Genomic DNA, 21674 nt, shown 5'->3' on the forward strand with positions numbered 1-21674 from the left:
ACTATCTGTAAGACTTGAATAACGACCTGATGTTGTAAATGAAGTTTGAAAGTTTTCAATTTTTTTTGAAAGAAGAGAAAAATTCAACTGTAAAACTGTAAAAAAAAAACCCAAGCTGCAAACGCGTACCCAGTTATAAAGCTTTAGAATCAAAACAAAGTTATTATCAGATTGGAGGATATCAAGAAAGACACGGCTATATTGAAAGATTGACGCTAGGATGAAGCCATCGCTGGAACCCGGATCGTCATCCTCTCGTAGGAAATCGACCATAAATCTCAGAAGACACACTAGAATTGACGACAACTTAGGCGGAGGATCATCAACTTTGGAACTTGAAAAACTCGAACAAGAGATAACGTTAGTTTTACAACAGATAGATACCAATTTATCAAGGTCAAATAGCATTATAAATGACAGGTTATTTCCTATACTTCGAAAATATGCAACCCTGACATCAGCAGCTTGGAACAATGTTAGTTTTTGGAAGTATTTCTTAGAAGAAGCAGCTGAAGTGGAAATACAAGATTATGATGAGGATCCAAAGGCAGCTACAGAACGTAATACATTAGCAAATTCGAAAGTGGCTAACTTCAACTCCTCAGATGATGAAACTAGCGAGAATGAAAAAGCGCTTGAACCGCTGAAAAGACCTGTGCTTAAGAATATTCAAGCTGGTGAAGAAACCGGTACTTGGACCGCTGAACAGCAGAGAGGATTATTGAAGAATCAGCAAAGCCAATATCAAATCCAAGCATCCACCCCACAACTAGCATCTAGACCTTCTCTCATTGCAGATCATGACAATAATAAAAATATCATGGGTCCACCAGCCACTGCTATAAGGTTTGACTCAAATGATACTTTTGCGCCTCCTCCCCCAGTGGCTACATCTAATAGTCAACCACAGCAAATGTTTAACACGCTCATGAATAACCTATCCCCTATAAGAAGAAATCAAAATAATGAACCAAAACAATCTCACATAGTTACTCTTGATAACCATAGAAAAGTGTTAATATCACCAAAGAAATCATCCGCTCGTACACAGATTTTCGATAACGCTGATAATAAAAGAACATCAATGATTCAAAATTTCATAAATTCTTCACCTACTTTACCAGAACCACCAAGATTACTATCAGAAATCGGTAGAAGTTCATTTGGTAAAAGTGGAGGTAGTAGTAGCAATGGAGAAAATCATGAAAACATACCAATTAGCTCATCAGATAAACAATTAAATAAGTTATCACCAATTCAAATTGGTGAAGTAACCCCAAATCATAGGAAAAGAACGAGTAATGAGGAACTACAAAGATTTCCCCGAACTCCAATTTTTTCTTCAGGAGGTAAGAGAACCAGAATTAGTGGTGCCAATGATTTGAATGTTGATGTTGACGTGACCAGAACCCCATTGGGAGTTAGGATCAGGTATGGTGATGATGACAGCGATTTACAACCTCCTGATTTACAGAATAAACCTTCGGACTTAATTGATGCAAACCAAGACCCAGAAGATGAAGATGTCCCCCCATTACCAGAATTGGAAACTATAGAGATACAGAATAGAAAGAGAAGAGTGGAAGGGTCTCCTACCAAAAAGTCAAATGGTGAAAGAGATAAATTACCTGTAGATGATGATGAGGAAAATGTATTTCTTGAAGGCAACTCTCAAACTCAAAATCAAGAACGTAATTCTACAGTGTACCATTCAATCATTCAACAGGAAGAAGAAAATCCAAAAAGGTCCTATTCAAACTTATTCCAAGATCATAATGTTAACGATAAACAAGATAATGCTAAAGAACCTGAGGACGATGAAAACAACAATAATAACTCTCGAAATTTTGATAACTTACTCGATAATGATACTACCGACAACTCTAACAGCAGCCTCGGTCCCATTCTAAGAGAAAGATGGAATAGTATCAAAAGACTGGGTTCATAGATATTCAATATAAACCATTAATATATAATTTTCAGTGTAATCGATTCCGCGGTCCCTCCGGAGGTTGCAAAATATGTACCGGCCCGCTTAGAAAAAATAAAAATAAATAAAATCAGCAAAAATCGACAATCTATTGAAAGAAAATGTATAACCAGGCAAATCAGTGAAGTAAGATAAGGATGGCTCGAAAAGCAACAAGGACCAACAAGAAATCCACTAGAAAGCAAAGGAAAGCAGTATCACTAAAAGATGCAGAAGAAGAGAACACTTCAGCAGCTGCTAAAACAAAGATTTCAAGAATTATCACTGCTTGTGCTAGATGTCGTTCACGGAAAGTGAGGTGTGATAAAGCAGTTCCTCGTTGTCTGAACTGTGTAAAGGCAGGAATACAAGAGTGTATTTGTATTGACGCAATGACCGGCGAGAGTATCAGCAGATCATATATTGCAGATCTTGAAGATCGATTGAGAGAAGCTAAGGAACAGCTCAATGGGATAAAAAGGACTCAATTGACGGGTCAATTCTTCAATGACTGCTTCCCCATGGAAAGTCAAGAGGCAGAAGTGAATGAAGAACACAATGATGTTGTTCCTCCAAGAAGCTTTGCTGAAGATTGCTTACAGACTTATTTCAACCAGTTAAACGTCCAACTTCCAATAATACACCGGGACTATTACTTGAACAAGTACTTTACCCCAATATATGGATTTGTCGGCTCTTCATTGTGGACAAAAATCTTAGGGTATGAAGTCGATGACCCCCATGAAAAACTGGAACCAGCGCAAGTCGACGAAAATACCCGTTACAGAGGATTTTTCTTTCTATATATGATTATTTCAATCCTGACTTCCGTAAATCAAAATACGCTGTCGGTATCCGACCATTATAAACGGAAGGCATTCAAGCATGTCAATTCAGTTTGGGGGCCCAGCAAGAATGAGAACGATGATGAAATCACAAGGTTAGAAATGTTACAATCGCTTTTATTATGGTCCCAGTACTCAATGATGAGGCCTGGCACCCCCGATGCTTGGTATCTTATTGGAATAAGCATTAGGTTTTGTATTGAGCTAGGCCTTCATATAGAGCCCGAAAGAGTTTCGATGACCGGTGACTTACCATTTGTTACCGAGTTGAAAAGAAGATTATTTTGGAGCTGTTATTGCCTAGATAAACAGGCGTCAATCTGTTATAATAGGCCATTTGGAATATGGGATCTGCAAATAGACGTCAAGCTACCTTCATTACTAGATGATCTGAGTCTTATGCCTAAATCAATGAAAACCATTACAAACATCAGAGGGAATCCAGCGTTGAAGAAAAATAGCTTGCATTTCATTAAACTTCGTATAATCCAAAGTGATATTCTCAATTTTATAAATGATAAGCAGCACCAAGTCAGGGTAAGTGACCAAAATGAAGATGGGGACGTACTAGAAAGTGCTAGGTTATCAGATTCACCCCAAACTACTAATGAAAAATTAACAATGTACGACGAATGGAAACTCTCAAAGCAGCGGTTACTAGATGACTGGTATAACCTGGTTGTTGATATTGACAGTATCCACGTTATGAACTTGAACTATCATCAAACCTTACTTTACATATACCGAATCAGCCCAATAACTCCGGTTATTATTAACAAATCACATTATATGATACTTTACGAATCAAGCAAACAAATCATATCAATATATACAGCCCTAGGCCACTACTCGTGGGCCGCAATCAAAGACATACAACTAGCTGCTACTGATTACCTTTACCTGATCCAAAACTGCGCTGAACTACAACATTCAATCAGTGCAGAGGAAATCAAAAGTCAATGTGATTTGGTTTTCTTATTATTGGCTTCCCTAAGGAATGATTATCCCAAGCAAGTTCAACAAGCTGAACAAGAAGTCAAATCCTACACTTCCAAGCTTCTCAAACTATACGAATTGAATAAATCAAAGACTTCTAATTTAAATAACCCAATTTTTTCTTATCCCACTGCTGCCGTTTCCCAATCACCCCCTTCATTGATGGACAGCACCTGTTTCCCCTTCATTATTCAATAAGGAGTGGTTTTACCGTACAATGGCCACATTCCTTCAATCACCATCCCCAATGAACTGAAAATGACATCACAAAGAAATTGCCAATTGAAATTTTGTTTTGTTGCAAAAAAAAACAAAACCCTTACAAAAAAGGCAACCAAACAAACGGCCCCGATATAAGCACAAAAACATCCGTACACCAGAAACCAGCGGGTCTTAGTCATGCTGACAAACGCGCACGCTCTCATTGGCCAGCTGCGCCGATTTCCGGGGTCAGAACGTGACCTCTATGTTTTGGTCTTGACCGGAAATGGCTGCTGCAAAAGCCAGGCGTATCTTGAAGTCAGATCATTTTAAAAAGTATATAAGGATGGTCAAATTCTTTAGTTTTCTACTATTATTTTTATTGAACAATCATCTTTAAACCCAATCTTATCAACTAATATCGAAATCAAAATGGCTTGTTCTGCTGCTGAATGTGTTTGTGCTAAAAAATCTACCTGTTCTTGTGGTAAAGAAGCTGCTTTACACTGTACTTGTGAAAAGGCTGCTGTTGAAAATGTTACTCCTGCTGCTAGTGATGCTTGTGCTTGTGGTAAAAGAGCTAAAGGCTCTTGTACCTGTGGTGTTTCTAACACTGCTTGTGATGGCGTTAGAGAAGGTGAAACCGACTTTACTGGTATGTAAAGACCCTTACAAACTGTATATTAGCTAATGACCTTATTACTTAACTATTTATTTATTTTATATAATCTTATCTTATCATAATATTTTAATTCTTTTTTGGGAATCGAGTCTTTTTGTGTAGGTGTACGGACGCGCGACATTTTACGGATCAAACGTAGAGCGACATGGCGACATTGGGCCGTGAAGAGAATAAATCAGATTTTTGTAGCTACAGCTTTCCTGCTTGCTTCTTTGACAATTCAAAAGATGGCTCGCTTATCTGGTTTACAAAGAGAAGTGCTCAAGCTTTATAGAAGCAGTATACGGGTGGTGAAGACTAAACCAGAAGAAACCAGAGAACACTGGAGAAGTTTCATCAGAGAAGAATTCCGTAAAAACCAAAAGGTTCCAAAAAAATCATTCACAGTAATTGAACACTTAATTCGAGTTGGTCATAAAAGATATGAATTATATCTGAATCCCCAGATCAAAGATATCCATTAATTGTATCATGCTTTGTTAATTCTTGTATATATATTATAATGACCCTTTACGACAAATACTTGCATTCGAAGCCAATGATTCCGCAAAAAAGAAAGGCCCCAAAAAAATAAAAGAATAGTAAATAAAGTATCGTATATCGTTTAATAAGAACTGAAATACATAAATTCAAATATATTATATAAAAGGAGATAATTGAATCAAGAAGAATAAAGTCACAAGGGAAATACTGTAGAATCTGCAGCAGCATTGAAAAGAGAAAAAAATTCAAGATAAAAAAATTATGATAAATGAACATTCAAAATTATGAATAACCTTCAAATACTTGTTCATGATTATTCAATAAGAATTCAGTAACATCATTTCTATAACCCATATCAACCATTTCTTTTTCACCTGTAGCGTCTCTAGCTAGGGTTGGAGCAAAAACAACTGATAAGTTCTTATATCCCATTCTGTTCACTGATTGATATGAGTTAACCAATGATAAATGTTTGCATAATAAGAATAAAATATGCTTATTTGCAGGTGGTAATTTAGCAATAACTCGGTTCTTCAAGTCTAATAATCTCTTGTCTGATTTATTTGGTGCATTAGCTGAACTAACCTTGATAAAGTCATCATAAATATTATATGGAATTAATGGATCAGGTAATTTTCTTAAATATCTTTTCAATGCTGAAGTAACCGCATTTATATCAACATCAATTGTTTCATTTAATTTGTTCATTTGTTTTTCATCACTTGAAGCATTGGCAGTTAACCCACTAAATGCATTCTCAATAGAAACAATTGCTGAATTACCACCTGATATACGGTAAATACCTTCCATATCCAAACCTCTTTTTTCAACTTCTTCTATACATTTAGTAACAATTAAAGGTACTCTTTCGTTTTCATAATCTGCTCTTCTTTGAACAGTAGAAGTAAATAATGGTGCATTACTCACCCCTCCATTTTCAGATATTGATGGTGTAGAATCATTACTATTGTTATTACTATTATTGGTTAAAAATGAATCCAAGATATTAGTAGATCTTGATTTAGTAATAAATGATCCTAACCCCTTTTTATTGTTGGATCCATCAGCCAGCGATGGATCTAAAGTTGAATTTCCATTTGATCCATTATGATGATTGTTTGAATTACTGTGACTATGATGTGCTCCACTTCCATTATTGGAATTAATTGCTTCTCCATTATTTGAATTAGACAGATCCTGACTTTCTTTATGATGAACTCCAGTATTTACAATAACCGGTGAATTAACATTACTGATCTTAGGTCTTCTCCAAAATTTCAATCTAGTGGCCTTATGTGTTTCAACCATTGTAGTATCAGTATCAATACCGGTCTCGGAATATGGGGCCCCAGCTATAAGGGATGAAGATGAAGTAGATGCAAGATTCGTAAAATTAGAATTACTCGTACTATCATTGGTAATATCAGAACTTGATCCACGTCTTCCTTGGGAGCCAGGTCCAATCGGTGGTGAAGGGTGCGCATTAATTGATGTAGCACTTCCACCATTTTTGCCATTTTTGATTGATAATTCAAGTTGATGATTTTCTTCTGAAAGACTTTGATTGATTTCGAGTAATTTCTTCTTTCTGATTTCTAAGGAGCCAATTTCTTTTGATAAATCTTGTTGTTGGTTACTATCTTTCACTATTCTCGATTGTAATGTTCTTACTTCTTGATTTAATTTTGATTTATCATTTGTTAATTTTTTGACATCATTATTCAATGTTTGTTTTTGAATTTCTAACTGGTAAATATCAGCCTTCAAGGATCTCAATTCTAATTCATGTCTATGTAAATCAGTTTGTTGGCCTGCTAAGGTTCCGCCATTGTTATTATCAATGCTAGCCAAAAATGGAGTGTCTGATGTTGACCTGGTATGGTCTCTAGAAAATCCAAGTTGGTTCATCGGGGAAGTAAATGGTAATGGAGGGGTCGTAAATGCTGACCCACCATTAGAGATAGAACCATCTGAAACATGACGTGAATGACCTTTTATGCTACCCGAGCTACTCATAACGTTATTTTCATCTTTCGATTTAAAGAAGCCAAATTTGCCAGTAATACCTGAATTACTGCCATTACTAATAGATCTCTTATGTTTGAGACTAAGTTTTGGAGTTCTGATTGTATTTTTTCTCGAAACCGATGTTTGGCCTTGTGATTGACTTTGTGCAGATCCGTATTCATTATCATTTAGAGTATCCTCTAAGTTTGTAACTGCAGGAGTAACATTACCAATAATTCTTGATGACCTTTGGGATTTTTTTTCAGGATATTCAACACCCTCTAGGCCTAAACCTCTTGGTTCGTTTGCTAGACTTCTTGCTTCTGATCTAGGAGTTTCAGTGCTCATTATGGAGGATTTAATAGGAGTTGAAGGTACAGATGGTAACGGAGCTTTTGGAGGAGGTGAAGACATAACAGTTGTAGTGACATTGCCAGAATTAGGGCGTTTTGGAGTACCCATTTCCTTATTACCTTTATAATAGCTATCGTAGTCATCAATATTCAAGCCCTCATTTTGAATTTCGTCATTAGTTTCAACTACTCTGGCTTGTCTATTGGCTTTAGCAAATGGTGAAGGGCAATTGGATCTAGCATGTTCTTCAGGTGCTAAATTTGTGTTGTTATTCTTTCTAGGCGATGTGATTGATGGTTGAATATTGTTCGCATTATGGAATCCATTATCGTGGTATTGGTTTGGTGATAAGATAAGTAAGTTTTTACCTCTAAACTTTTTGCTTGGTGATTCATTTTCTTCCACTTTATCTTCTGGATTTTCAGTTTTAGAAACTGACTCTTTATTTTTAGGAGTAAGATCAACCGGTGGCTCTAAAGAGTTAGAATCCTTTCTTGATGAAGTAACTTTTGGAGTAGTGGGTTCACTCATGGAATCTATAATATCTAGTATGATACCGTTATGATCGGATTGAGATGAATTTTGACTAACACCTTTTTCTAATTTTTGTTTTTTCATATTCAATTCATCATCACTGTCATTGACTTCTTCAATAGAAAAGTCTTCTTCTTGGGATTGTGATGGTGCAACTTGAGTTGGTTGGTGATTTTTATCATTATTTGATTCATTTGTGGTACCTGTAAATTGAGAATTTGAAATTGAGGTAATAGAATTATCAGTCTTGGTAGAATGGAAGGAGTCTCTTGCGCTATTATATTCACCTTCATGAGGTGGAGGGGGTGGAGGAGGAGGAGGTAAGCTTTTATCTTTGTTTGTGACCATACTTGAACTTGATCTGTTACCATGTAAAAATAAGTCCGACGAAGCGTTATGTCCTTGATTATTCAAACTATTTCTCTTGCTTGAGCCATTGCTTAATTTTGGAGTTGTGTTATTATTTGAGATATCTTGTAAGTGACGAGATTCTTCATTTTGATAATGACTATGACGAGTATTATAATTAGGATTTTTCAGATTAGCTTGTTTTTCATCAGCTAATCTTTGTTGTTCTAATAATGCCAATTGTTTCTTCTTCAAGTCAACTTTTTTCTTTTTAGCAATTAATTTTTCATGACAGCTCATACAAAATAAACCTTTTGAAGTTCTTGCATATCTTAAATCTTCAATTTTCAATTTACAAGATCGACATTTAAAACAACTTGAACAGTAAGCTTGGTCACCAGTTAAAATAGCTAAATCATCGATTTTTTTACCACATTGTTTACAATTGTAAGAACAATTGGAACAGATTAAATTACCATTTCCTAAGACCAAAAAATTTGAATTACAGCCAAGAGAGCTTTCACATTTTGAACATTTGAAACAGTTAATATGCCATCTATCATCACCTAACTCGTAAGCATGTCCTTCATATATGGGCAAGTTACATTTCTTACAAGATTGTAAGGCGCCGTCATCATCATAGCTATTATTGATTTCATGAGTGAAATTGATTTCCAGACTCATTTTTCCCTTGAATAGAATATAGTTTAATAGCTAGGGGAAGGAAACGGCCAGGGTGATTTAAGTGAATTAATTAGAAATGAAAACTTAACCACCAGATCAAACACAATATCAAATTTGACTTAATTAAAATTTTTATCCAAAGCAAATGGGGAAAAAAAAAAAAAAAGATCAAAGAAAATAACAGTGAATAAAAATAAAAAAAAAAAATGGGTGATGGGAATCGGGATTATATGACGACAATGCACAATAAGACGAAAATGTTCAATCTAAAACGAATTGGTAACAGAAGGAGAATCAAAATTGATTTGAATGGAATTGAAACTTGTGTATACGAACGATTTCGGTTTGTTTCAGTTCACAATAACATATGACTACTTGAAGAGCTATCGAGGAATGAATTTCGTTTCCAGGGAACAACAAGTAAATGGAATCTCAAGACAAGTTTCAGTACTCAAGATGTTAATAAAGTGAATGTCGATAGTTCGCTTTTTCGTATTTTTGTTATTTGTTGATTACCAGCGAAAAACCAAAAAAGAGAAGAAAAATGGTAATTCAAAATCAAGTTTTCCACTATCCAGGATCAGAAAATATCTTCAATAAACGTTAAAGAAACTTAAAGTGAAGGATGACAAAAATAGATGGTTTTTGATTTAGTCTGAGTAAAGTGAGCGAGTATTTTTAGTTGTCAATCTATTTTTTTTTTTGTCACTGACAAAAACACTCAAAAAACCCAAAAAAAACAAAGCTCAAAAGCCTAATCAAAAAAAAAGATACTTAAACTTAAACACGTTTTAAGTGAGAATGAAAAGGTAATCTGGAAGATGAACCAGGGTATGGTATTGGATGATTGGCAGAAACAAGTCAACTAAAAGAGAATAAAATCTTATGGGAACCAAATAATTGAACTATGAATTCATTTACTTTGCAGGAAGAAGCACAGCACAAAGGAAAATCAACAAGCCAACAACAAACAAACAAATAAACGATTGTAATGTAAGTACGATCGCAATGTAATTACGATTGTAATGTAAGTATATCCTAATGTAAGCAAATATAAATTCAGATCTGATTCACTGGAATGGATATCAGAAAAGAATGATACAGGTACCCGGAAGCAAAGGAAAAGAAACCAGTGATACCACCAACTATTATCAATAGGATTGGGAGATTATGAACGACAATCTACTCAAGTCCTTGGGAATTTAGCAATAGAGAAGCGAAGGGAAGGATAAAAAGATCAGGGCGGCTAAATACTTTTAGTCGGGTATAGTCAGATAGTGAGATTTTTTGAGATATGAAACCTTATTGGATAAGCAAAAAGCTTTTTGAAAGAACGAATTGATCTAAAGACTAAAGTATAAAGAAGAGGAAGTATTGGCAAGCTTAAAAAGTGTAAATAAGAATAAGGTATTATGAAGGATGTGATATATCATTTTGAAAAATGTGAGACAGTTTTATTTCATTTTATTTTTTGCTCAATTGGGAAAAATTCGGGTATTGAATAGAGTATAAAGTATATGAATATGAATTAAGATTGGAAGTAAGAGAAGTAACAGTAAGTGATGGTACAAGTAATGTAGAAATAGAATAGCTGTACAAGTAGTAGATTAAGTAGAGAATAATTTTTGCAGCGAATTTAAATTGAAATGTCAACCAAATTTGTACTACGGGTATAATAGTTATAGGGTTTAATTAAAGTATATATGACAAAAAGACGAAATAAAGATAAAGTAAAACAAAAGAAGGAATAGAAGAAATAAAATGCACAATTAAGGATTAAAGTCAGCTAATTTTTTATCCGATTGACTTTCATCAATATTCCAATCATCAGCACCAGACCAATCAACTTCGATATTTCTTAAATGAGACATATCAGTATTTTTCAAAAAGTTATTACGTTCTTTTAACCATTTGTCTTGAACATCATCAAAAGCTTTGCCCCAAACTTTATCATAAACTTTTTTAATTTTAGCTTCTTCCTTTTGTCTAATTTCTTCTAAGGCCATCCATTCCATATGTTTTAAATCATCACTTGAAGGTTCATAAATATGCCAAATGACATAATGAGGTAAACCAATCACTGAATAACCCATTCTTTTACTTAATTTACCAAAAGCTTCAGTTTCTGCATGTTTTTCAAATGAAAATGCTGGGAAATGAGATCCTGATTTGAAAACTTTTGCCTTTGTTAAAATTGAAACTCCTCCAATACCATCTAAGTCCATTTCAACTTCAGGATCTCCGTAGGGATCTCTTAAATAAGCTAAATGAGGTCTCCATGTTTGATATTCAACATAGCCTTCCACAATACATGCATCTTCATCTAAACTTTCAGCTAATTGTAATCCTCCATCCGATTCTTGCCAGGAATTTAAATCGTACGGTTGCTGGTTCCCTAACCAATCCGGTAAAGGTCGCCAAACATTAGGTACAATAACATCTTTATCATGATGCATTAAATCTTCTAAAATTGTTGGTGCAACCGTTTCAACATCAGCATCTCTCCAATAAACATGTGAATGATATGGTTTGATTGCTACTGTCCATAACCAATTTCTAGCTCTAGCCATTAACTTTCTTCTTGGTCCTTGTGCAGCAAATCCATGACGATCACTAAATGATTGTCCAATAATTTGTCCAAAATCCTTTTCAAATATTTCTATTTCTCCAAATCTAAATGATGGATCGGGATTATTTTGTATTTCATTTAAATGTTTTTTCAATGATCCCATAGTGTCATCACTTGAATCACTAACTAAAAATGCTAAATCAATTAAATTATGTGGATAAGTTAAATTTTTCATATGTCCAAAAAACATTGGTAAATGGGCTGCTGCATCACGCAATGGTACACAGAATAACACCCTTTCATCTCTTTGCCATCCATCATTGGATCCGGAGTAATGAGCTAAATCATAATATTGAACGCTTTGATAATTATTAAAATTAGGCGTATATAATGTTTCAAATGGTAATAATAAAAGTTTCAATAAAAGCAATATCACCGTAATAATACATCCTATCATAACCTTAGTACGATGTATCTCAAATGTCTTCTTAAGTGTTAGCGATATCGATGCATCTTTTGATGAAGTATACGATGCTGTCATTTTGAATTCTTAACTCGAATCAAAATCCCACTCAAATCAATTTCTAATTTTTCAAATGGAACTCACCTTACTCTTTATCCAAAGAAGCTATTATGAATGGGCTGTTGTGTGGAGTGTCGGTGCTGACGTTGGGCTAAACAGCTATTTTTTTTTTTCTCTTTTGATGTATGTTGAAATTCCCAAAGAAAGAACGAAAAATCCCATACAAACGAAAAAAACTGTCTTGTTTATTTTTCCGAACCAAAAAGCCAACTAAAAATATAAAAAAAAAAAAAAATAATTTTCGCTCATCGATTTTGTGCAAAAATGAGCTAGTCACGTGCAAGATGTCACGTGGACCTCGCTTATTACCTCCACGACGCATCCCATTTGTAAAACGATACATCACATTTCAAATATCATGTATCACATTTCAAATATCATGTATCACCTTCGAAATATAATGTATCACATTTAAATATAATGTATCACATTTAAATATAATGTATCACATTTGAATATGATGTATCACATTTGAATATGATGTATCATATTCTTCAAACGATATGTCATATTTCGAATACGACCTATCGTTTTTAATACGATCTATTACGACAAACCTTTCATACACCATACGATACAATACGATACAATACGACATGTAGTACGCGCCGTTGACGAGTTCACTAATTATATAGCAGAATTAGTTAGTTAGCACAACTGATTAGATAGCACAACTAGTTGGATAACTAAATCGGTTAGGTATTGCAGTTGTCTCTTATAAAAGCTACATGCTACGTTGGCTGAGGTTATTTGTGACCCATACACCAGGCGGTTTTACAAATGTGATAGATCATAAACAAAAACAAAAGATTACGCGCCAACTAATTATACACCTCTTTATTCTACTCTTGATATTGGTTATTGGCTAGGATGAAGGTGGAAGAGCTTATCATCGATGGGTTCAAGTCCTACGCCACGCGTACGGTCATTTCAGGATGGGACCCTCAGTTTAATGCAATCACGGGATTGAATGGTTCGGGTAAATCTAATATCTTAGATGCCATTTGTTTCGTATTGGGGATTGCTTCAATGTCTACAGTAAGAGCATCTAATTTACAGGATCTTATTTATAAGCGTGGTCAGGCGGGTGTAACTAAAGCTAGTGTCACTATAATGTTTGATAATCTGGAAATATCTAAATCTCCAATTGGATTTGAAAATTCTCCTAAAATTAGTGTTACAAGACAGATTATATTAGGAGGATCATCAAAATATTTGGTTAATGGTCATAAAGCTCAACAACAAACTGTTTTAAACTTGTTTCAATCGGTTCAATTAAATATTAATAATCCAAATTTTTTGATTATGCAAGGTAAAATTACTAAAGTTTTGAATATGAAACCTTCAGAAATATTATCATTAATTGAAGAAGCTGCTGGTACTAGAACTTTTGAAGAACGTAAAGATAAAGCACAGAAAACTATGGCTAAAAAGGAACAAAAATTAACTGAAATAAGAAATTTATTACAAGAAGAAATTGAACCAAAATTAGAAAAATTCAGAGCTGAAAAAAGACAATTTTTAGAATTTCAACAAATTCAGACTGATTTAGAAAAAATGTCAAGAATTATAGCTGCTCATGATTATATTTTATATCTGAATAAATTTGATCAGCATTCAACTTTATTAAATGAGCGTGAAACAATCATGTCTAATTTATCGAAAACTGTTGATAAATTAAATAACGAAATTAAAAATTTAAATGATGATCTTAATCAGGCTAAATCGAGAAAAAATGCAGAATTACAACATGATAGTAAAATTAAAGAATTGGAATCAATAGAGAATAATTTAGGTGATGAAATAACTCGTTTGAATACTCATAAAGATATAACTAATGATAATTTAAAAGATGAATTGAAAAAATTAAATAAATTAAAACAATCTTTCAATGATTTGAAAAATTTAATTGAAAATAACGTTGATATTTATTCAAAATTAGAAAATGATTATCAACTAGTTAAAAATAACCATGAACAAATTAAAGATGAATTCTATAAAAAGGAAGAATTGTTATCTACTTTATCAACTGGTGTTAGTGCTAAAGGTAACACCGATGGTGGTTATATGGCTCAATTGAAAGAAGTTAAACTGAAATTAAATAATTCAAATGTATTTATTAAACAATCAAATTTAAAAATTGATCACCTAAAAAATAAAATTAAAAATGACACTTCAAAATTATTACAGGCTAAAAAGGAAAATGAAACTTTATTATTACAAATTGAAAATTATCAATCTGAAATTAAAGCAAAAGATAAAAAATTAATCGAATTTGGCTATGATTCAAATAGAGTTAACGAATTAAAGAAGAAAGATCGTGATTTATCAAATCAATTACTTAAATTAACTCATCAATTAGATTCAGTTAAAAGAAAAGTGGGGAATAATATCGATTTTGATTATTCAACTCCATATCAAAATTTTGATCATTCTTCAGTTAAAGGGGTGGCGGTACAATTATTTCAACTTAATGATGCTCATAGTGATAAAGCCTTAGCTCTTCAGGTTTGTGCTGGGGGTCGCTTGTATAACATCATTGTTGAAACTGCAGATGTCGCTTCTTCTCTTTTAGAAAAAGGTAATTTAAAGAAAAGAGTTACCATAATTCCTCTTGATAAAATTTCTACTAGATCAATACCTCAAAATATAGTCGATTATGCTAAATCATTATGTCCTAATAAAGTCGATTTAGCAATTCGATTAATAGATTACGACTCAGAATTATCTAAAGCAATGACTTATATATTCGGTTCAACTTTTATTTGTCAAGATCCAGATACTGCTAAGAAAATTACTTTTGATCCAAAAATAAGATCGAGATCGATCACAGTTCAAGGTGATGTTTATGATCCCGAAGGTAACTTGTCTGGTGGGTCGAGATCAAATAATTTTTCAATTTTGACTATTATGCAAGAATACAACCAATTAAACAAAACAGTCACTCAGTTACAAAATGAATTAAACGATGTAAGAAACGAACTTAATAGATTTGAAGAGATTGGATTAAAGACAAAAACGTTAGAAAATGAGCTTAATTTAAGTAAACATGAATTATCTTTGTTACAAAGAAAGTTGGATAATAACCCTGCTTCTGCTATATTAAAAGAAAACCAACAAAACGAGCTGGAAATAAATGAATTAAATGAAAAAGTTAAACAGTCGAAAATTGAAATTTCTGAATTTGAAAAGCAAATCCAATTGATTGAGAATGATATGAAAGAGTTCAGTACTAATAAAGATGATAAATTAAAGAAATTGCAAAATGAAGTTAGTAAATTACGTGATTCTCTACTAGAAAAAGAACAAGAAATTAAAGACACATCTGATAAGTTTCAAATTATGCAAATTGAGTCCGACCAACAAAAATCAGAATTAAATAATTTACAAGAGTCAATAAGCTCTCTGGAGACAATCATCGAAGATGCAAGACTGACAATTACTTTGACTACCAATAAAATCGATGAACACACAATAAACTTACAAAACGTCAGAACTGAATTAGATGAAGTTAAGGCAAACTTATTAGGATTGAATGAAGAAATCAATGAATTAAGTCAGATTATAAATGATAAAACAAAAGAATTGAATGATACTGAATTACAGATTCAAAAATTAAATCATGATTTAGGAAAAGCTAATTCAATAACCGAAAGCTTGAGGCAAAAATTAGATTCAATTATTGAAGAACACGACTGGGTGACAGACTCAAATATTCTCGATTCGATATTCCAGCAGTATCCTACCATTAATTCAGAAGAATGTCACGAACAAGTAGCAGTATTGGAAGAAAGATTTCACGGAATGAAACGTAAAGTAAATCCAAATATTATGAATATGATTGATAACGTTGAAAAGAAAGAAGCTTCTTTGAAAAACATGATAAGAACTATTGAAAAAGACAAATCTAAAATCGAAAACACTGTCAGCAAATTGAATGGTTATAAACGTGATACATTGGACCAAACTTACAAAAAAGTTTCGGAAGACTTCGGTTTAATTTTTGCTGATTTATTACCGGGATCTTTCGCCAAATTAGTTCCAATAGACCCACAGGATGTTACTAAAGGTTTAGCAGTTAAGGTTAAATTAGGTCCTGTTTGGAAAGAAAGTTTGGTTGAATTATCTGGTGGTCAGCGTTCTTTGATCGCTTTATCATTGATTATGGCTTTATTGCAATTCAAACCAGCCCCAATGTATATTTTGGATGAAGTTGATGCTGCACTTGATTTATCCCACACCCAGAATATCGGTCATTTAATCAAAACTAGGTTTAAAGGTTCTCAGTTTATTGTTGTCTCCTTAAAGGAAGGTATGTTTACAAATGCTAATAGGGTTTTTAGAACCAGGTTTCAAGACAGTACTTCAGTCGTGTCTGTTATGTAAAGGGAACATCTTCCATTGTATTATAAGTATTAGGTATATACACAAGTATGTATATTTGATTGGTTAAATCTATAGTAATTACTGCTAAATCTTTTTTGTAATGAAGTACACTACTTCTTGTGTGATCTTAATTTTTTTCTTTTTGATAGAGATGGAACTCTGCAAACAAGTCGTTATATACATAAGATCAAGCTGTCACATACGAATATATGTTACATTTTAAAGGATGGCAGAGAAGGCCACCCACAAGCAAACATTTTTTGCTTCTAATTACGAGATCGTTCCAAGTCTCTAGTTCGGTTTACCGTGCACCAAACAAAAAACGGAGGAACTTTATTAAGGAAGATGTATTAAAGAAAGAGAAGTTCTTGAAACATTACAATAAACTCAAGGATCACGAGGATGAGGGTGAGACTTTTTATGATCCTGGAAATACCTCACTCGACTTGAGCTTGCCCAATGATGTCTTATTGAAAAAAATCGTTGGAGAAGCAAGAAGCCGAATGGATAAACGATTTTTCAAACCAAGTGATGAGTGGCTTCGGGAGTATATTGAGCTAGCGTTGGATCGATATGGAAAAGATGTTAAAGCGTTAACAACGGAATTTTCAAACAGTATAGAAAATTCTACAATTTCTTTGACCAAACTAAATGATAGTATTGGATTAGGTGACATTGTTACCTTAGAAAATGAAGTTTCGAGAGTATATCTAATAGTTGCTATTCCCGAGAACTTAGAAGATGATTCTTTTACGTTCATTAATAACGAGGGGGAAATATTGTATGGCCCAAAGTCGTTAATCAAAGTCAGAATACCAAGTGTTATACCCGAAGACTTGACCGAAGTTATAAGAGCATTGGTTCAAAAAGAGACAAAACATTTAGATACCGCACCTATAGGAGTACCTGACTCAGGATTCACTAGATCTCGAGAAGCATTACCAGAAGAGCTCAGACAATCATATTCTCCAGGATCTGAGCAAGAATCTTCGCATGTATCGTCAGCAGAAGGGGGATCCGATTTTTTGGTATCATCAGCATCAGCCCAGCTTTTGAAGAATTCTGATGTTAATACATATATTGTGAGTTTAAAAGCTAGGGAGTTAATATCTGGACCGTTATCAAATCTCTCTATCACTACATTTAACGAGTTACCGTTAATATTATCAAAATTGGAAATACTACATAAAGTTTTGCAATACAATGAGGATGGTGATCTATTAGATTCACCAAGAACATTCTCAATATTTCAAATATTGAGCTACCTAGATCAAATACCATCAGTTAACTTGAACAATGAATCCACTAAAAATAGACTGAATTTTTATAAATCTTTACAAAAGAACTTCTCGAACCTGTTCAAGACACAATTCCATAAGACTGCATCATTAGGTAAACCATTTCCAAAAATGGAAGAAATCAAAGGAGAAAATGCCTATAAGAACTCTACATTTTTTGCATTAATATTAGCATTGAAATATCAAGGAAGACAATGGAAATTACTCCAGCAAAACTCAACTAAAGTTCCAACTGGAGTAGTATTGTTACCAATGAGCAATGTTAAAATCTTAGAAAGAACCATACACTTTCTCAATTTCTACGGAGGCAGGGATATCTTCACTAAATATGTTATTAAGAAATTAAAGAGGGAAAAAAATGTAACTCTCCCGAAGTATTATGATTCAATTATAAGATTATTCAAGGATTATATCTCAGATAACTTTTCAAATGATCCAGTATCTGAGTCAGCTATTGTTAATTTAATCAGATCAATAGATGAAGAGCTCATTAAGGAAGGGTTCCAAAAAAACAATGAGATATCAAGATCTTACGAATACAGTAAAACCAGAGCATTTGAAATATTACAGATGATGGAACTGGTGTTTAAAAAAGAGTCATTTGGATGGGAGAACCCAACCAATTGGTCATATGCATTACAACTACCCCATAATAATACATCATTACTGAGTGATTATGGATTGGATTACTATAACATATTAGATACTCATTTTAAAAATGGTGAAAATTTGTATAAGCAGTTACAGCCTGATATTCAGGATTTAAGAGATCAAGAAATTCCGAAATTGAATGAATATAGCAACGACTTGAAAAGTGACATTGAAAGCGATGTTAGATTCATGCAAGATTTCTATAAGGAGGATCCGTTTAAATCTATAAGATCTGATTTTGGTGATATACCAGTTTACTGTATTGATTCCGAGACTGCTCACGAGATCGACGACGGGATATCAATACACGAACAATATGATAAATACGTTATTACAATACATGTTGCTAATCCAACATCATATATCAAGCCATTTTCGAATTTGAGTAAAATAGCCTTTAGCAAAGGATCCACGACGTATCTACCAGAAGGACCATCGATGATGTTTCCCAAAATAATCAGTGAAATGGTTGGGCTAGGCCAATTCAAAGAAGGGTCAAGAACATTTGCGGTTCAGTATAAACTTGATAAGGAATTATTTGATGAATATGTCAAAAATTATAACCAGGATGAGACCTTTAAACCCAATAAAGAATTCAGTCAACGAGTTTTAAAGCAGATTGAAGACTCTAGTGATATAAAGTTATATCAAGTTAAGAACTTTCCTCCAAATTATACTTACACTAAAGTAAATGAGATTTTGAACGATTTTGAGAATATTCGTAATTTTAAAGACGGGAAAGTTGGTGATCAACACGTTGATAACCTATTCAAATTGCATCGATTATCGAATATAATTCGCGATATACGAATTAGTATTGGGGGTGGAATTGATATCAATTCATCGAATTCGAGTGTTGGAGTTGAATTCACAGAAGAAGAAGGAGAAAAATTCATCAATAATGGAGATGAGTACATAATCAAAGTACCTTGGAAAGATGGGAAAAGTCCAGTAATCAAGATTAATAGTAATGACAGTCAAAGTAGCGAGAGTAAATCTCAAAGTCTAGTATCCCAATTAATGATTAGTGGGAATTATAGTTCATCAGTCTATGCTAAAAAACACAAGATTGCCATTATTCATCGGGGCCAAGAGATAAAGGTTGACGATAAAGTATTACTGCTGATCAATAAGATGGTGAGTGAGAAATATTCATTAGGACAAGGATTCAATTTGAAAGAAATATCACAAATTTTACAAATATTAAATAATGCAACATTTCAAATTGATGCAAAAAGCCATAATTCAATTGGACTTACGAGCTATTCAACGATAACTTCGCCATTACGAAGATTTGTTGATATGATCAATCATTGGAGATTAGAACAAGAATTAATGAAAACGAGCCAATCGCAAGAAATTAAAGAATACCATTTGAAATTCATTGGTAATCATTTACAAATGAGAGAAATAATAAATAAGAAATTTGAAAAATTTCTGGATAAATTTTGGCAATCGATATTCTTACAAGAATATTTCAAATTAGGACAAGTAAGTAAACCGATTAGGTTTAAAATTTTGATAAAGAGTAATCCTAATTTTGGAGACGTCAGGGTTGAAATTGTGAAATTTGAGTCTTTAAGAGCTAAATTTGAAAGCAGCCCAAGTTTAATTAAAGATTACCAATTGGGTAAGATTAAAGTTGGTTCCATCATTGAACATGAATTGGAAATCAGCAAGCTTGATTTCATTGAAGATGAATTAGTCTTGAAATATGAACCTTGTAAATAAACATTCTACATAAACCTTATACATAAACCTTATACATAGAAACATATACATAGAAACATATACATAGAAACATATACATAGAAACATATACATAGAAATTCAAAATAATAGATAATTGCTGACGTGATTTACATGACGAAAATAATTTCAGACATACAGAAAGATATGAATTCCAATTCTATAAGGAATTCGTAATCGATTTCCTCATGTATCTTTGGCAATTTCAATCTAGCATGAACATGAAACAATAGAAGATGTAAACATATGGCATTTTCAATCTGTTTATAAAAAGAAAACAAGTAAATAACACGCTTATTGCGATCACAATTAGAGTGAAATTAGTCTCTCTAGTCTCCCGAATCAATATCGATTATTAAGTCATAATAAAACGTGGTTATTGAATTATAAGGTACCCGACTACAACAATAAAAAGTCCATTCGTTAATTGGATTGTTTATTGAACTATCTCAATAACTTCCTGATTTGTCTAGCAGCTACATCTAACTGACTAAGCTTGCTAGACCCTCGTACTCTCATATCCCAGTGAATCATTCTACACACATAAACCCTATTATGTCTGTTTACAACCCGATCTAGACCCTAGCGAGCGTTGGGATTCCGATTACATTTTTAGGGATGAGTTCCACCTGAATGAAGATTTCGTTAGTAGCCTTTATTAGGGTTTAGTAAATTTACATACACCGCGATCATAATTTCAATTCTCCGTTTTCACCAATTTACATCTTTCCGACCTGCTTGATCCCCCTTCATTTCAATTATTTATAGAATACTTCCACTCTAGTAGTCGGCATATCGTCGTGTCCCCCAATGAGCTCCCAAAACCCCGTAACCCCCCAATAACTAGAGGTAACCCAAAAAAACCTTTGATAACAGAAGGCGTGGACAAGGGGGCTGATTACACGTCCTAATAGCAGCTATTACATCAGTTGTATATAAACAAAAAGAGAGACTTTCTTTTTATGTTCTCCTGTAATTTCTCTTTTCCAAACACAATAGTTATTGTATTTGTGATTTAAACCTTAGGCGACTCTAAACAATCGAATAGATTCTATAGTTGTTCGGTACCGTTGATTAGTACAATAAGAATTTCATCTTATTTGTGTAAGACCGAAGCACTATTATTTGCACAAACCATGAGCCATCACCTCGTTGTACGAGCAGGTAATTCATCAGATGAGGACCAACTACTTTTAGAACCCCAATAACACCATGGTATTGCAATTCTGCTGGCTCTGATGCATAGCAACGGTGCTGGCGTGGACCAGCACCGCGATGGCAAGCCAGGACAGGGGGTGCGATCGGACGATCCTTGGAGGGCGGCCGCAGATTGTG

General features: G+C 33.6%; 9 protein-coding genes across 9 annotated transcripts; 7 read left to right on the forward strand and 2 right to left on the reverse strand.

The window, feature by feature from the left end:
* Positions 1-247: 247 nt before the first annotated feature.
* Positions 248-1804, forward strand: ASK1 (Ask1p; the record flags this gene model as incomplete). Its single annotated transcript, XM_020223962.1, has 1 exon — positions 248-1804. A coding segment is annotated over one exon (1557 nt), but the record flags the coding sequence as incomplete, so codon positions are not given.
* A 429-nt stretch (positions 1805-2233) lies between these two features.
* On the forward strand, positions 2234-4103 carry HYPBUDRAFT_151995 (fungal specific transcription factor domain-containing protein). Its single transcript, XM_020220787.1, has one exon. The coding sequence runs from the start codon at positions 2362-2364 to the stop codon at positions 4006-4008; it is 1647 nt and encodes a 548-aa protein (XP_020077645.1). The 5' UTR covers positions 2234-2361; the 3' UTR covers positions 4009-4103.
* A 334-nt stretch (positions 4104-4437) lies between these two features.
* On the forward strand, positions 4438-4674 carry CRD2 (Crd2p; the record flags this gene model as incomplete). The annotated part of the gene is made up of 1 exon (XM_020219551.1): positions 4438-4674. The coding sequence occupies exon 1, from the start codon at positions 4444-4446 to the stop codon at positions 4672-4674; it is 231 nt and encodes a 76-aa protein (XP_020077646.1). The 5' UTR covers positions 4438-4443.
* Positions 4675-4778: 104 nt separating this feature from the next.
* Positions 4779-5265, forward strand: HYPBUDRAFT_151996 (uncharacterized protein). Its single transcript, XM_020220788.1, has one exon. The coding sequence runs from the start codon at positions 4921-4923 to the stop codon at positions 5155-5157; it is 237 nt and encodes a 78-aa protein (XP_020077647.1). The 5' UTR covers positions 4779-4920; the 3' UTR covers positions 5158-5265.
* A 193-nt stretch (positions 5266-5458) lies between these two features.
* RGA2 (Rga2p) lies at positions 5459-9269 on the reverse strand (the record flags this gene model as incomplete). The annotated part of the gene is made up of 1 exon (XM_020222700.1): positions 5459-9269. Exon 1 carries the CDS (start codon positions 9101-9103, stop codon positions 5459-5461), a length of 3645 nt encoding a protein of 1214 aa, XP_020077648.1. The 5' UTR covers positions 9104-9269.
* A 122-nt stretch (positions 9270-9391) lies between these two features.
* Positions 9392-9638, forward strand: HYPBUDRAFT_151997 (uncharacterized protein). Its single transcript, XM_020220789.1, has one exon. The coding sequence runs from the start codon at positions 9413-9415 to the stop codon at positions 9572-9574; it is 162 nt and encodes a 53-aa protein (XP_020077649.1). The 5' UTR covers positions 9392-9412; the 3' UTR covers positions 9575-9638.
* Positions 9639-10872: 1234 nt separating this feature from the next.
* Positions 10873-12413, reverse strand: ANP1 (Anp1p; the record flags this gene model as incomplete). Its single annotated transcript, XM_020219552.1, has 1 exon — positions 10873-12413. The coding sequence occupies exon 1, from the start codon at positions 12211-12213 to the stop codon at positions 10873-10875; it is 1341 nt and encodes a 446-aa protein (XP_020077650.1). The 5' UTR covers positions 12214-12413.
* Positions 12414-13099: 686 nt separating this feature from the next.
* On the forward strand, positions 13100-16674 carry SMC2 (condensin subunit). Its single transcript, XM_020219230.1, has one exon. The coding sequence runs from the start codon at positions 13126-13128 to the stop codon at positions 16639-16641; it is 3516 nt and encodes a 1171-aa protein (XP_020077651.1). The 5' UTR covers positions 13100-13125; the 3' UTR covers positions 16642-16674.
* Positions 16675-16850: 176 nt separating this feature from the next.
* Positions 16851-20321, forward strand: MSU1 (Msu1p; the record flags this gene model as incomplete). The annotated part of the gene is made up of 2 exons (XM_020218476.1): positions 16851-18679; positions 18776-20321. 2 exons carry the CDS (start codon positions 16851-16853, stop codon positions 20319-20321), a joined length of 3375 nt encoding a protein of 1124 aa, XP_020077652.1.
* Positions 20322-21674: the final 1353 nt, after the last annotated feature.

Source organism: Hyphopichia burtonii (genome assembly GCF_001661395.1).
Source record: "Hyphopichia burtonii NRRL Y-1933 unplaced genomic scaffold HYPBUscaffold_2, whole genome shotgun sequence".
In the NCBI taxonomy this organism is placed as follows: domain Eukaryota; kingdom Fungi; phylum Ascomycota; class Pichiomycetes; order Serinales; family Debaryomycetaceae; genus Hyphopichia; species Hyphopichia burtonii.